This window comes from Anas acuta, chromosome 2 (genome assembly GCF_963932015.1).
Source record: "Anas acuta chromosome 2, bAnaAcu1.1, whole genome shotgun sequence".
NCBI lineage: Eukaryota > Metazoa > Chordata > Aves > Anseriformes > Anatidae > Anas > Anas acuta.
Window position 1 is genome coordinate 57,344,885 of NC_088980.1, and position 13,393 is coordinate 57,358,277.

The window sequence follows — 13,393 nt, forward strand, 5'->3', positions numbered from 1 at the left end:
AGAGACTTTTCTTTTGAAAGGGGGCAATGTAATTAATGCAGAAGACCACTTTCATTGCTTCTATCTTCACATCAAATATATGGTATAAAAAAGCTATCCTCCATCAGAAGCCACATGCTGCCTCATTAAAAACACAAACAGGAAACATTTTATTTACTTTGAAAAAGACCGTATCAAAATAGAAAGAGGGGAAGGGAGGAGAGGCTGCAGCTGTTGCAGTCAAAGTTTCAAGTACATTGCCCTTTTTTTAACACTCTCAAATTTGACAAGTTCATGTAGCTATCAGTTTGCAGAGGTGTGCATATGTTTACATATATTTACTGGGTTTGTCTCATGCCACCAGGCAATACTTGCTTAATAAATCAAACAGTGTTATGTATGGTTAGACAGAAGTGATGGTCAAAACCGGATATTCTTTGTTTGTTTTTTTTGGGGGGGAGGGTCACTGGAGCGTAGATCTCCATTATTTGGCTTACAGTGCATACACTTCGTCATGATTAATAAATTCCTGTAGTTAATCTGAATGGCAGCACCACCTAATGTGCAATTGGAAGAGTCAAATCATCAGCCACCCCAGAACTGAGGGCCAGGCAATCTGTACAGTATTAGTTTTGTGCTGATGCCAAGTGGTCAGCCAAATTTGAGTCCAAAAAAATGAAAGAAAATGCATTTCACTTAATTATGTATTTTTGGCTATTTAAATATCCGATATCATTTTATCCAATTACACTTCCTGGACTCTACTACAAAAATCAAAAGGCAATTCATATAGCTAAGCTGATCAGAACAGAAGCTTTTTAATACTAGTTGTTCAACAGTATTTGAAACTACCAAAAGAAATCAGTGAACATGACTGATTTGCTTTCTGTATTTGCATCCTACTCCGCAAATGCAAAAGGATTCAACTGACTAATTTCCTCCTGGTTTGTAGTTCATAGAGGTAAACCAGCTCCATGGTTTTGGTGCCGTCTTGCTACATGAGTCTCCACTAATTTATGGCTTATAGGAAATCTATGCAGCTTTTATAACTATCAGCAGCTTAAGCTAGAGGGTCTTGTTCTCTCTCTTTTTTTCCAATCCTGCCCCTTTTAAACATTATCAGGAACATTCTAGTCTGCTCCCTCTCTGCCCCATGCTAGCATTCAGTTTCCTTTCTGGGGCAGTTGTTTTGGATCAGTTGTGAAACACTTGACCAACAGTAAGGAAGACCACTGTTTGGGTGACTTGTCACCTCCAGAGTGTTTCCCAAGCTAGTTTTTTGTTGTTTTCTTTCTGATACTGATGCACATCTATGTTGTTGGGTAGGCGTGGTCCATGACCTGCAGTCACACCCTGGGGCCCCTTTCTCTTCATCAGTGCCTGGTCTAGAGCAGCACTTGTCTTGGATCCATTTCACTCCGGAGTGTAAATATTTGTCTGCATATTTGTGTAAAAAATGTTTTGGGATTTGAAAACATTCAGGTGACTGCAGCTAGTATATGAAGGTTGTAGATGTTAGGGGTTTTTCTTCAAGCAGGCAGAAATGTAAGAAGGATCCAGGAGGTGAAGTAGCTGAAACTCCCTAGGGCCAGAAATTTACATTAAAAAGAGGAGAACTAGATACCCTCTGCCTCTTTGCAGACCCTGTCAGGTTTTGAGCTGGAAATACTGCATACCTATATAGTGCATGTAAGGGAAATATACATTAGGGAAGTCTGGACTGCATGATGCATGAGAAGAGGCTGAGGGAAATCGATTCATTCAACTTCCAGAAGAGAAGTGAAGGAGAGATGACATTACAGGGTTCCCCTTCTTTTTGGGAGGGCAGAGGAGATAGAGCCAGACTCTTCTTCAGACCACTTCAGAGTGGTCAAGCATTGGAACAGGTTGCCCAGGGAAGTTAAGGAATTTCCATCCTTGGAGGTGCTCGATGTGGACTGGAAAGGGCCTTGAGTAACCTGAGCTAGTCTGAGCTACTGCAAGTGAAATGTTGGACTAGGTGAATTGCCAAAGTCCCCTCCAATTGAAATTATTCTGTGAATCTGTAGCTGCTACTTAGCAGGCATGCGTGGTGCTGGGATTGACAGGTGCATTACTGTTCTGTTAGGTAAGACGGCAGGTAAGGCTTAGTGAAAGGAGAGTCTTTAGAAATGCCAATTAATTTATACAGCTTCCTTAAGCTTTACCATTTGTCTGTGTGGTGGTTTTGAGAGGCTCTATAAGCTGTCTCATCTCTTTTCTTTTAGCTTCATGATGTATGATTTTCCTCTGTCTGCCATTAATGCTATACATGAGTGCATCTGTGTTGAGATTGATACCTCAAAATTGAACCTTACTTCAACAACAGTCATTAAAAAGACTGAACTGGATATCACTGGTGCACGTGCTGAGCACAGTCGGACACAGGCTTCAGAAGCTAGACTCAGAGGTCTTGCCATAGGAGGGCCTTGGAAATATAGTGCAAATGAGGATATCTTAAATATTCTGTTCTAATTATATTTTCATGCTTATAAAGATTAGGAGGGAAAAAAAAAAGAAAAAGAACAAACATAACTTTCTTTTACTAAGAGATTAATGAGGACATGTGGGAATGGACATCTACACACTGCTGTCTTCAAATGCACAGCATGCTGTGATGCATAATATTTCTAAAAACGGGAGAAGTACTGAGATGTTCAGATTGACATTTCAGAGCCTGTCTGGTTTCAGTGTCTGTCTGAAATATAGGGTTCAATAATCCTATTATGTGTGTCTGGCACACTCCTCCTTCTTTAGCAATGTGCCTCCTATAACTGCTATAATGAGACAGAGCAGCCAAAGTCTAATTCTGTGTGTGCCTCATCCTATCACTCAGCAAAGTTATATCGTCATCAGATGCAATCTATTGTTTTCTTTCCTGCTGTGTGCTATTGATTTTTCTAACCTTTCTTAATGTTACATTTGCTTGGCTTTTTAACTTTCTTACCAAAGGTTAATGTTATTAAGTTGAGCAGATTCTATAAAACTACAACCATTATTGCCTATCTTGCAATTACTATAGGGTCCTTTCATTAAACCCTGGCTGCATCAGAAAGCTTTGTCTTGAAGATGTTCGTCATCTGTGAATATGGTGAAGGTTGACAAGAACTGCACCTGACCTGTCACCCAGTTTTGTGGTATACAATATTAGATTTTTTTTATGTCAGGTTTAGCAGATTTACCAAAAACTCTCACCATCAGTGAAGGTGAATTGAGCATTCGTTCACTCCAGCAGGGTCAGAGAGAGGATACAGGCAGAGTGCTGCTACCTGTCCTCCCTTGGGTCTGACTATGCCAGTCTCTCTGCTGTCGTGGCAAAGGGAGCAGATCTAAAATCTCGTCAGCTCCCAAACTGCTTGTCTGTTTGATGTGGAAAGAAAATGAAGAATCACAGTTTAATTTGAAGGAATTGATGGCTTTACTGGTGGCACTCTGTCAACATTTTTTCAGTGTGATCTACAGTAGTACTTGTATAAAGTGTCAAACGTGCAGACGGTGAGTGAACAGTTTTAGGATACCACTGCTGAACTGTTTCATTTTTAGCTACTGCTGTCACAGCACCATCTTGGTATCAATACCATGGGTACAGCAACCTGCATTTATGATAAATAGTGCATTTGACATCCCACTTACAAGTTTAGAAAATCACATTTCTGTGATTGTGTTTTCAAGGCCTTCTATATGTGGAAAACACCCTGGCAGGGCTGAAGGTGGAATGTCCATGTGTGGTACTTCACAGCTTTCTTCTGGAGCTGTGTCAAATGACCTATAGTGCCTTCCAGCCACTATGTTAAAGTCATCTTGTTTTGGAAGTGACATGTAGCTGCTACAAAGAACTTATCAAAGAACATCCTGAGAAGCTAGGCAAGAACTAACTTCAAGTGAAATGTTTTTAAACAGAAGAGAAGCTTTTAATCCCAGAGAAGTTGTGGATGCCCCACCGGGATGCCCTGGTATTCAAGACCAGGCTGGATGAGGCCTAGGCTGGACAAAGCCCAAGCTGGACGAGGCCCAAGGCAACCTGGGTGGCATCCCTGTCCATGGCAAAGGGGGTGGGAACCAGGTGATCTTTAAGGTCCCTTCCAACCCACGCCATTCTATGATTCTATGAATTTAAGCTGTTGTACATCATCCCTTTAAAAACACAGGATGTTGAGTAAGTTTTCTCTTGCCTGGGTGGAAAGCAGAATTGCAGTGTAGCTGCAGCTGCCAAGAAGTGACTGTCTAAGGAGGATATCAGGCTTGTTAGTGAGTGCCGGAAGGAGTATTTCAGAAGTTCTGGGGGCAGGTTGGGGTTAAATCTATTATTTATAAATCAGTACCTATAAGCCACTTCTGCCAGCACCGGGGAGCCAAGGAGTGGTCCTGGCAAAAGATAAAAGACTTCCTCCTCTACTGCTAATTTAGGAGCTGGTAACTCATGTTCCCCTCTTCTCCCATGCCATGCAGTAGCTATCCCCGCAGTTGATTTTGTCTGCATCTGTCACGTTCCTGTGCTGTTCAAAAGCTGGTTGTGCAAGACCGGGGATGTTCTGTCTGTTTATAGCTGCTCACAGCTCGGTCTCTCTTGCCACTGTCACTGCCAATAACGAGCCCGCCTGAGAGCAGCCTGTTTTTAGTGGATGACATGTCTTTTCATTTAGAGTGGGCTTTGATTAACAAATTCACTTCAGAAGTTTTCAGGTCCAACTGCATGGGCCAGAACATCCCTATACCTTTCTTAGGCTTCCTGAGTGTCTCTGGCTGGCCCTGCACAACTCCCAAATTGATTGCAGTCCCCAGTTGGCTTGCGGCCTTTTTCCCTCTGCCAATTTGGTGTTTTGGCCATTCCTGGTGAAGAGTGGGCTCTTCAAATTGTTTGAAACTTAGCACTGAATTCAGATTCCAGTTGCATTTTCCCTAGCCTCTTTGTGGCGGTAGCAACGTTGCTTCTGCAAAGGGACGTCTATGGTGACATCTGCTAATGCATCTAAAGCATGCTTCACTTCAACAGGCCTACCTGAGAAGGCATTTAGAGCAACACGGGGTATCAGAAAGTTTCTGCTTTACTTTTGACCATTTTTCCTTTTAGAAGATTTTGAGGAAGGAAGAAAGAAAAGTAAGGGGTATAATAAAAAGCATGCCATTATCTCCTCCTCGTTTCTTTCACTTCATCCAGATCCCCTACTGCATGACAGTTTTGTTGGGTTTTATATGTGTTCTGGCTGTGTGGGGAAGCATTTCAGTGATAGCATATGTCCTTCTACTGGAGACTCATTATTTTATTGTGTGCAATCCACCAAACTCTGTGTGCTGATCTGGGCAATTTTGTCCTCTATATCTTTATTTTTAGCACTGAGGTAAAAGCAGCTTAAAAGTTCAATTTTTTTTCCTAATGTAACAAAATAATGTACTTTATATACACGGGCACACATGCAAAGATTCTGTATTCTGAATGTTTTTCTCTTATCAGTTGTTATGGTGTATAGAGAAACATAAAAACTGTCAGGTAAAGAAAAAGCTAGGAGGCTTTTAAGGGGACCTTGAAGTGGTAGGAGAGGGAACCTCTAAATCCAGCATGTATGGTTCTTATTTTAATTTATGAAGCTGTATGGGTATTTGGTATCTTTGAAGCCCCTTTGAGTGGTGACTTTATGTGGTAGATACATTTCATTTTTCCTTACTCAGCTCTTCATCAGAGGCTCGGGAGTTGCTTTAGCACTCAAGAAGTCTGAACTTCTGCTCTTCTCCACTTGAACATGTTCTCATCTATGTTAGCCCACTGCAAGGAGATTGTTGTGATATTACTGCAAATTAACAACTTCAGTGGTTCTGGGAAACTTGAAAATTTTGTATACATACGTTTATACACATTTCAATATATGTAGCAGAAATATAGTAACTGTAGTACCAGAGCGGGAGATCATTTTCCTGGAATTTGATCCTGGAAGTTCTTTATGACCCAGAGCTCACCACACCAGAATTTGTCCAGCTGGCAGAATATCGTAGAACATGCTTATCCAAACTCATGAATATACTCAATAGGTTTGGAATATCTGTTCCTGTGCCTAGCAAAGAGCTGGTTTATAATTTGTTCAGCTGGGACCTAGCTGGGTCTTTGGGCTCTGTAAGGGTATAGTCTTTTACTTGATTCTTCTATCTCCATGCAGAGACTTTAGGAATTGTTAAGTGCAATTAATTTCATCAAAGAGAGCATTAATTCTCAAAACTGAAAGTTGTGTTAATTTTATTTTTCTCTCTCTTTTGCTGCTTCTTCACTAGGGATGTGAGTTAATAGAGACCATGGATCAAGATTTCACAGACTTCACCAAGTGCCTTCAGATTCTCCAGAAAAAGATAGAGGAAAAGAGCCTGCAGGTAAAGGCACAACATCTACGTCCCTGCTTGTTAATAATTACTCTTCCTCTCCACATACTTAGGTTTATGTTTTAAGTTTGCACTGAAATGAAGTATTATCTTCTGTAGCCTTGCCATTCTGAGGTTTTGCCATGTTTACTGCACACCTTGTAAGCATCAATGCTTCTGCTAAAAGAAATTACCCAGTGTGTCAACAAATAAGCGTTGGCTTTCTTAAAAGGCAGCTTGTATTGATTTCTGTTAATGAACAACCCAAAATGCAGAAGAGCTGTTGTGGCTGGTGTTCAAAGCAGGAGTCCCGCTTTGGCATGTAAATATGTTTTCAAGTCTTGGCATACTGAGCCTTGATGTTCATATCTCCTTCTTCTCTCCTCCCAAAGGTGAGATGGAAGGGGGAATCTTATCCTGCCAACATTACATATGGTGAGCAATATCTCCTTCTGCAAAGGTTCCCCTGAAATCAAATGGAACCTTTGCAGAGCAAGAAGTGCGCTAAACTTAAAAAGAACCATATGGAGTTGTCAGCTGCTCCTTTCATTGGAAAGGCAAAGGAGGCACTGTGCCCCCTCCACTTCCATAGTTTGTTTCATAGGCCCTCGTTTCATCTCACCGAGATGCAAAGTGAAAATTTGTCAGGAACTTCAACATGATGAGTTGATGGCAGATGTGCTCTTGGGATTGCTGTTCTTTTCTCCCCATGGAGCATTCCTTCTTAAGGGCTGAGCTCTCCTCTCCGCTCTCAAACTCTGGGTGAAAAGAGCTGAGAGGAAACAGCTGTTACATCCTCTTACCAATAGTGAGGGCAAGAGGCTTATAAGAAAATGAAAGCAACAGCACACAAGATGGAAGGATGTTGCAAACCTCCTCCTTTCCCATTTTTATTGTAGCAGGATAGGAAAGTTCACTGACTTCCTGAAATCACTTGTTCTCCAACCAAGGCAGCAAGAGATGGAAATGCCAATACCACTCCCTCTTTCTTCTCTCCTCATTCCAGGCTGATACATAATTACCCAGTTTTTGCTGGTTGTTTTGAAATGCCTTAGTCTTCTGAAGGAAGTGTATGTCCGTGTGACACTTCAGAGTGCTGTTGCACAGTGCCCAGTACATGCTGTTGTTCATTAGTTGTTGTTTTTTTCCCCATCAGTGTAGACAGAGATAGAGTTCCTCATGCACCTCTCACCTGTCAGTATGTGAGCCAGGAAGCTCTTTGGTACTTCATTTTTTTTATTAATTAATTTTATGCATTTATCATCAAAAAAAGCACACCAGGGTGTCTTGCCACCTAGAACATGAATGATAAGGAGTGTGATCGGAACTGATGAGCCACCTACACCTAGGACTTGTTTTGACTTTGACAAGTAAGGTGCTTCCCTCTTAATGTAACTACCCTTAGACTGAAGAAGAACCTGAATGTTTCCTGGATTCAGTTCATTATCAAATCTCAGCTACAGAGCCATTTTTTAAGCTATCAGAAGAGGTTTTATAATGAATAATCAATGTGTGGTTAAAATAAGAGCGGTGAGAACATGACAGCTTACAGATACGTTTCAACAGTAAGTAGTCTATTTGTAAACTTGGAATTCTTTGATCGCTCTACTAGGTAAAACTCTGTTAAGTTAGTTAAAGGATATTGCACTATAATCCTCTGTGATGTTTTGTAAAGTGCAAGCCAGAGTGTAATTGCAGTAATTGTGTAGAGTTCACGCCAACGCACTAAACCTAAGACTTCATTTTAGTTACACTGTCATGCTGTTATACTTAAGACGTAGTTGAGACCAGCTTTAAATGCAGTTTTTCAGAGGTGCAAGAAGTAAATCAGACGCGTTATCTGTAAACTAATTACTACATTCCTTAAATGCTAGCTGCTTTTTTTTTTTTTTTGCGGTGTCTGTTCCATGAAGTATAAGAAGATGCCATCAGCTAATTCATACTCGCTAACTAAAGCATACATTTCTATTTTTGTTTTTCTGCATTTTCTGACATAAGGGGCTTCAGGAAGTCATTGATTCAACTTAAGCAACTAATATGCAAAGCTTAAGCAAAAAGAACACAAAACTGTATCACAACTGTATAAAGTAGAAGGGTTCAAATTTTCCCTATGATCAGAAGTATTAAGTACACTTCATTAGTAGGAGGGTTGGTGATACTTTTGGATGTGCTGATGATGCAGTGCTTAGTTTGATGCCCAGTTCCCCAATAACAGAGTTTCTGCGCATTTGCAACATTTATTGGCCTCACTTAATGGATGCAACCACTTGGCTTCTCTGAAACTCCAGCCCCTATAAATACCTAAAATTGCACTTAATTTAGGCATCTTTATGGGAAACATTTTGCCATGAAAATGTCAAGTGATAAGGAAACAGACTGTTCTAGCCGTAGATCTAAAACCTTTGAGGAGAATGCAGGTAACTTCAGAGAAGAAAGCTGTCACTGAATTCTGCATTCACTCAGAAAGTACACAAATCTGAGAAGAAAGGTCCAGTGTCTAAAAGTGGAAAGAGTTGTTCACCTGCATTTGCATTTTTAGCCTGAAGTACAAACTTGCATGTCATAGTATGGATTTTTTTCTCCTTCAGGAAAGACTATCATAAAAGCTTTCCTTTTAACTGAGAATATTAACTGGGTAAAATATGTTTTTCTGGTTCCAGGTGAACAAAGATATATCTCCAGCTTTGACTTTTACTGATTCTGGCTGGCTTAACCAGAGTACATGTCAAAGAGGCACTATAAGTCTGTTTCCCAATGATTTATAGTTGAAATTACTGAACAAGGAAAGTCTATTTTTAGTAGATAAAAACAAATAATAATAATAATTTACAGTCATGCTATGTGTGTGGCTGTTCTTTCTGGGTAGGAATATGCTAAATTAGGAAATTAAATTCAATATATAGCCTGGATCCAAAATCGTGTGACATAGTTTGTCTGGATAAAATTCAACTGTGAGATGTTGAAGTATTTGAAACAGATGTTCTTCAGTTGGTTAGAGAATAAGTTATCATTTATCTGCTGCACTGGATGGATAACATTTCTACTCTGATCTGTCACTTCTACGAAAGTTCTATGTGAACGAGACTTTTGAGCTCTCGGGAGCTTATGGGGGCAATATTTTGTTCCAAAGGAATTCAGTTTTGGTAGTTTGTTTTCCATTTCCACACTTCTGTCCTCCTCCTCCTCTACTTTCCCACTCTCCCAGATTGCTTGTGAACAAATAACTTTTGAACAGAGGAATGGAGTCCTGAAAGGTAATCATGTCATACAGCTTTCTTGCCTGCGGCCACCTGAGTGACAGACACAGTGAGACAGATGCCCAGTGCCCCCATGGAAGAGAAGGCTGCAGAGTCAGTTTAGATTTAACTGGTTGTTGGAGAATTCAGTTTGGAAAGAGGGCTTAGGAATGCCTTTACCACAATGAAGGGTACAGCTGGAGTTAACAGCCTACTGAGGCAGATCTGGGAGAAAAAACACCTTGTTAGTTCTTGAATTGCTTGTTTGATACAAAGAGCAGTAATTCTGTCATATGGTATAATTTTCTGAGTTCATTATTACTTTTCCTTTTTCTCAAAGAAAAACTCTAAGAAAGTTTCTGAATCCTCAGGGTCAATCATTTCTGGTTTACATTGTGTAATGCAATATCATAATTGGCTTGCTTAGCCAAGTCATTCAGGAAGCAGTATTGGGGTCATTTTGTGATATCTGAGTCATCTAATTGTGTATATTTATAATCACATACTGCAGTGAACGTTAGGACAAGCAGTACCAAGCCATATAGACCTAGTTAGAACTGGTCTTAATTTTCCCTCTCCACAACCCTAATTCATTTGTGAATTGAATTGTGTTGGATGGGTGAAGCAGTGAAGTACCACCAACAGAATCTGACTCCTGAAGTTTCTTTGCAACCTAAAGGCTGTTAAAAATCTCTTTCTGCATGACTGTGTGTATGCATGTGTACACAGATTTGCATGTATGTTTATATATACCCACAACTTTTCTGTCAGTATACCTTCCTATCCCTATGTGTTTTTTTTTTTAATGTCTTATTAGCTCTGTCTTTATTTCTGACATTTGTTTCTTTTACCTTGTTAATGGTCTATTCAACTTCACATGTCCATATTTTGTTTTACTGCTTTAATCACTTTTTGTTCTATAGTTATGTGAGTACTTTTGTTTTCTCATTACAAGACCTTCAAGTACGCTTATTTTCAGTAATTTCTGTCTGATACAATTTGCTGGTCTTAACTTTCTCTTATGTAACATAAGCTATTTCAAGAAACCATCTGAGCTAGCAGAAATGGTAGACTTGCTTACAGTATCTTTTTTTGAGATCAGCAGATCTTACATTAAAAGTGAACATCGTTATCTCCATCTTGCAGATCAAAAAGCAGATGTACAGAAGCGACTTGTCCGTGGTCTCCCAATATGATAGTGGTCCAGCTGGGGATGATCCTTCAGCTCCTGGTCTTTATCATGCCCTCTTTCCATAACACTCTCCCTGGTCTCACTCACAGGCAGCTCACAGCAGCACACTCCAGTAGGATATGGAAGTGTATTTATCAATTATGCAGCTCCAAGGAGAATCTGCATAATGTAATGATAGATTTAAGCCATTATCTTTATCTCAGAGTTGCAAATTCTGTGTTCTTTAACTGTTTCATCTAAAATACCGTTTAGTCTTAAAGCTAAGCTCCAGGACTTTTCATTTAGCTTTATTATCTTTTCTGTTTAAAAGTTAAAGCACCTCATTTGCTTACATGAGCTGAAGATATAAAAAATTGATTTTATTGAAAACTAAATGCCTTTTAGTGTTTTTTTATTAGTGTGTTTCAATTGATAAAAAAAGCATTAGTGTCAATATGAAAAGGTGAAAAAATCCAAAGCAACTCTTCTCAAAAACCCATTGCAGTAAAGGGATACTATACTAACATTTCCATTTTAAAATTGCAATTTAAAGGCTCATTCTATCAGCAGCCTATGGTATTACTTCTTATATGTGAATACAAGCATTCTTCCCTTTGCCCTTTTATAGGAAGTGTAAAATTAGTCCGCTTTCTTTTCTGTTGAGGGAGACTAAGCCTAATGTAGTGAAGTCATGTGTTCATAAAGTGCTTGAGAGAAGACAATGAAGTGCTGTTGATGTTCCACTTCAGCTATGTAGTGTTCAAACAGCATATTAAGCACTCCCTGGTTTGTCTTTACCCGAAGAAAAAGACCCTGAAGGAAAAGAAAATGCTATAGTAAGCAGATCTAACGATTTTAAAGAGAAGAATTTCTTGACATAAAGAACAATCCCATGTAGAAAAAATGTAACCTGACTCCGTTTGACCAGTCTTTGGTTTTGTCAGTCTGTTGAGGTCATTCTTGATGGCATGACGTTTTTGTAACAATTAACATACTGGCTTCAGCTCCTGACTGAACTAAAATTTTGCTGCTCACGTTAGTGGCTGGTAATTTCACAGAAGGACACTAGTTCTAATTTCCTAAAAAACTCAGGGTGCCAAGAACAGCAGTGGGAATGGTAGTTAAAGGAAAGCCTAGGAATGAGGACCGGTGGGTCATTACAAGGATTTGGGAACAGGGAGTATCAGAAACAGAGGGAGAGGCTGTTTGGAAGATACCAAAGCTGGCATGGAGCAGGACTGTGCAGCTCTTAGGAGGAGACTGAAGTTTATGGCTCTATCTGTATGCAGGGCTAAGAATAAACCTGTTCAGTTTTGGTGGCACTGTTGCGTTTTTCTTCTTAATGCCTCACTGGAGGAGAATAGAAAATGCAAATGAGATATATTTAAGGGAAGTTAAATACATTTATAAAAGGTTTCTACACTGTCAAGTGCTATATCAAAAGATTTTCATAAGTTATTAATAGTAAAATCCTCTTCAGAAACAACCATATCTAAAGTGTTTCTTATGAATTCCCACTTTAATGTGTAGAATCTCCTAATAACTTTCAGCAGGGGTAAATCCATCCTGTATCCTTGATATCTTCTGTATCCATCCAGACATATCCTTGAGTGCTGACCATTTTGACTCTAAGGTCTAAATCCACCCTCCAGAAATGCAACATCTACCCCATCCAACCTACTGTGGAAATATTTCAAAGCTTCCCGTTGTGAAGGTATGGCAAGGTACATTCCTGTAATGAAGGATATCAGAAACACCCTAATCTTTTGTGAAGGGAGCAGGCTGTCTACCTGTTCCTCTGTAACTGTGGGCATCAAGAGACACTAAATATCTTAGGCATTTGTGTTAAATAATTAAATGTAAAATGGATGTCTGCAAGAACATACTGCATCATATACTGTTAATTTTTCTTATTCGGTGCTTGAATACTCTGCTAGGGCATGTATTTGGTCTGTGAAGATAATTTAAAGAAAAAAGCAGAAGCAGAACAAAATTGACAGAGAATGTATTGATTTTCGTTTGTTAGTTTAAAAACACAGACAAACCCCATGTCAAACTTTGGGGTGGAAAAGAACAAAGGGGAAAGCACAGTTTACTCAGGCAGTTTGGGGAACGGAGAGGTTACTCATGAGCTAGACTGTGGTATCTGTTCAGAATCCAAGATTTCTGACAACCATCTTCCATTTCCACGGTTTAGCCATGAGGTAAATATTTTTTGAAATACAGAACATGAGGTTACTACAGGTGGCTTGCTGTTCCATTTGTAATCACCAATTTTGTCCTGTTTATAACTATTTTTGATAGAAAACATGATTATTTTCTTTCCCTATGTTTTTAAATTAATGCAGCCTCTTTTGCCTTCAACAGCAGAGTTTATTCAGCTTCCCCGATAGTAGCAATTGCTGATGTAACTGCCTCCATGCTGGGAAAGTGGTGGGCTACATTAACATACCATTATTCTCAAAAGGCTGTTGCATTTGTACTGACAAAGCCTTGGAGATGGAAGCTGTAGCAGGAAATCTTGAAGAGCCATAGCTTTTGACACCATTCCTGGTGTCAAAATGGTCCTGCAGCCTGAGGACCAAGAGCTCAGTTCGTTGTTTGAGATGCTCATAGAAAACTTGAAATTATTTTTTTCCGTTTA

At 39.6% G+C, this 13,393-nt stretch overlaps 1 protein-coding gene across 19 annotated transcripts in view; it reads left to right on the forward strand.

The window, feature by feature from the left end:
• TPK1 (thiamin pyrophosphokinase 1) overlaps positions 1-13,393 on the forward strand; it is a 321,922-nt gene that overhangs the window by 189,321 nt on the left and 119,208 nt on the right. For 17 of the 19 annotated variants that reach the window (XR_011094032.1, XM_068674848.1, XM_068674852.1 and 14 more), the window contains one exon: positions 6,259-6,354. The exons of the other annotated variants lie outside the window; for them this stretch is intronic. Coding sequence is in view for 16 of the 17 variants with exons in the window: in XM_068674848.1 (XP_068530949.1) it covers positions 6,259-6,354 (96 nt within the window). In the remaining variant the exon portion in view is untranslated. The remainder of the gene's footprint in view (positions 1-6,258; positions 6,355-13,393) is intronic. 19 annotated transcript variants of the gene reach the window in all.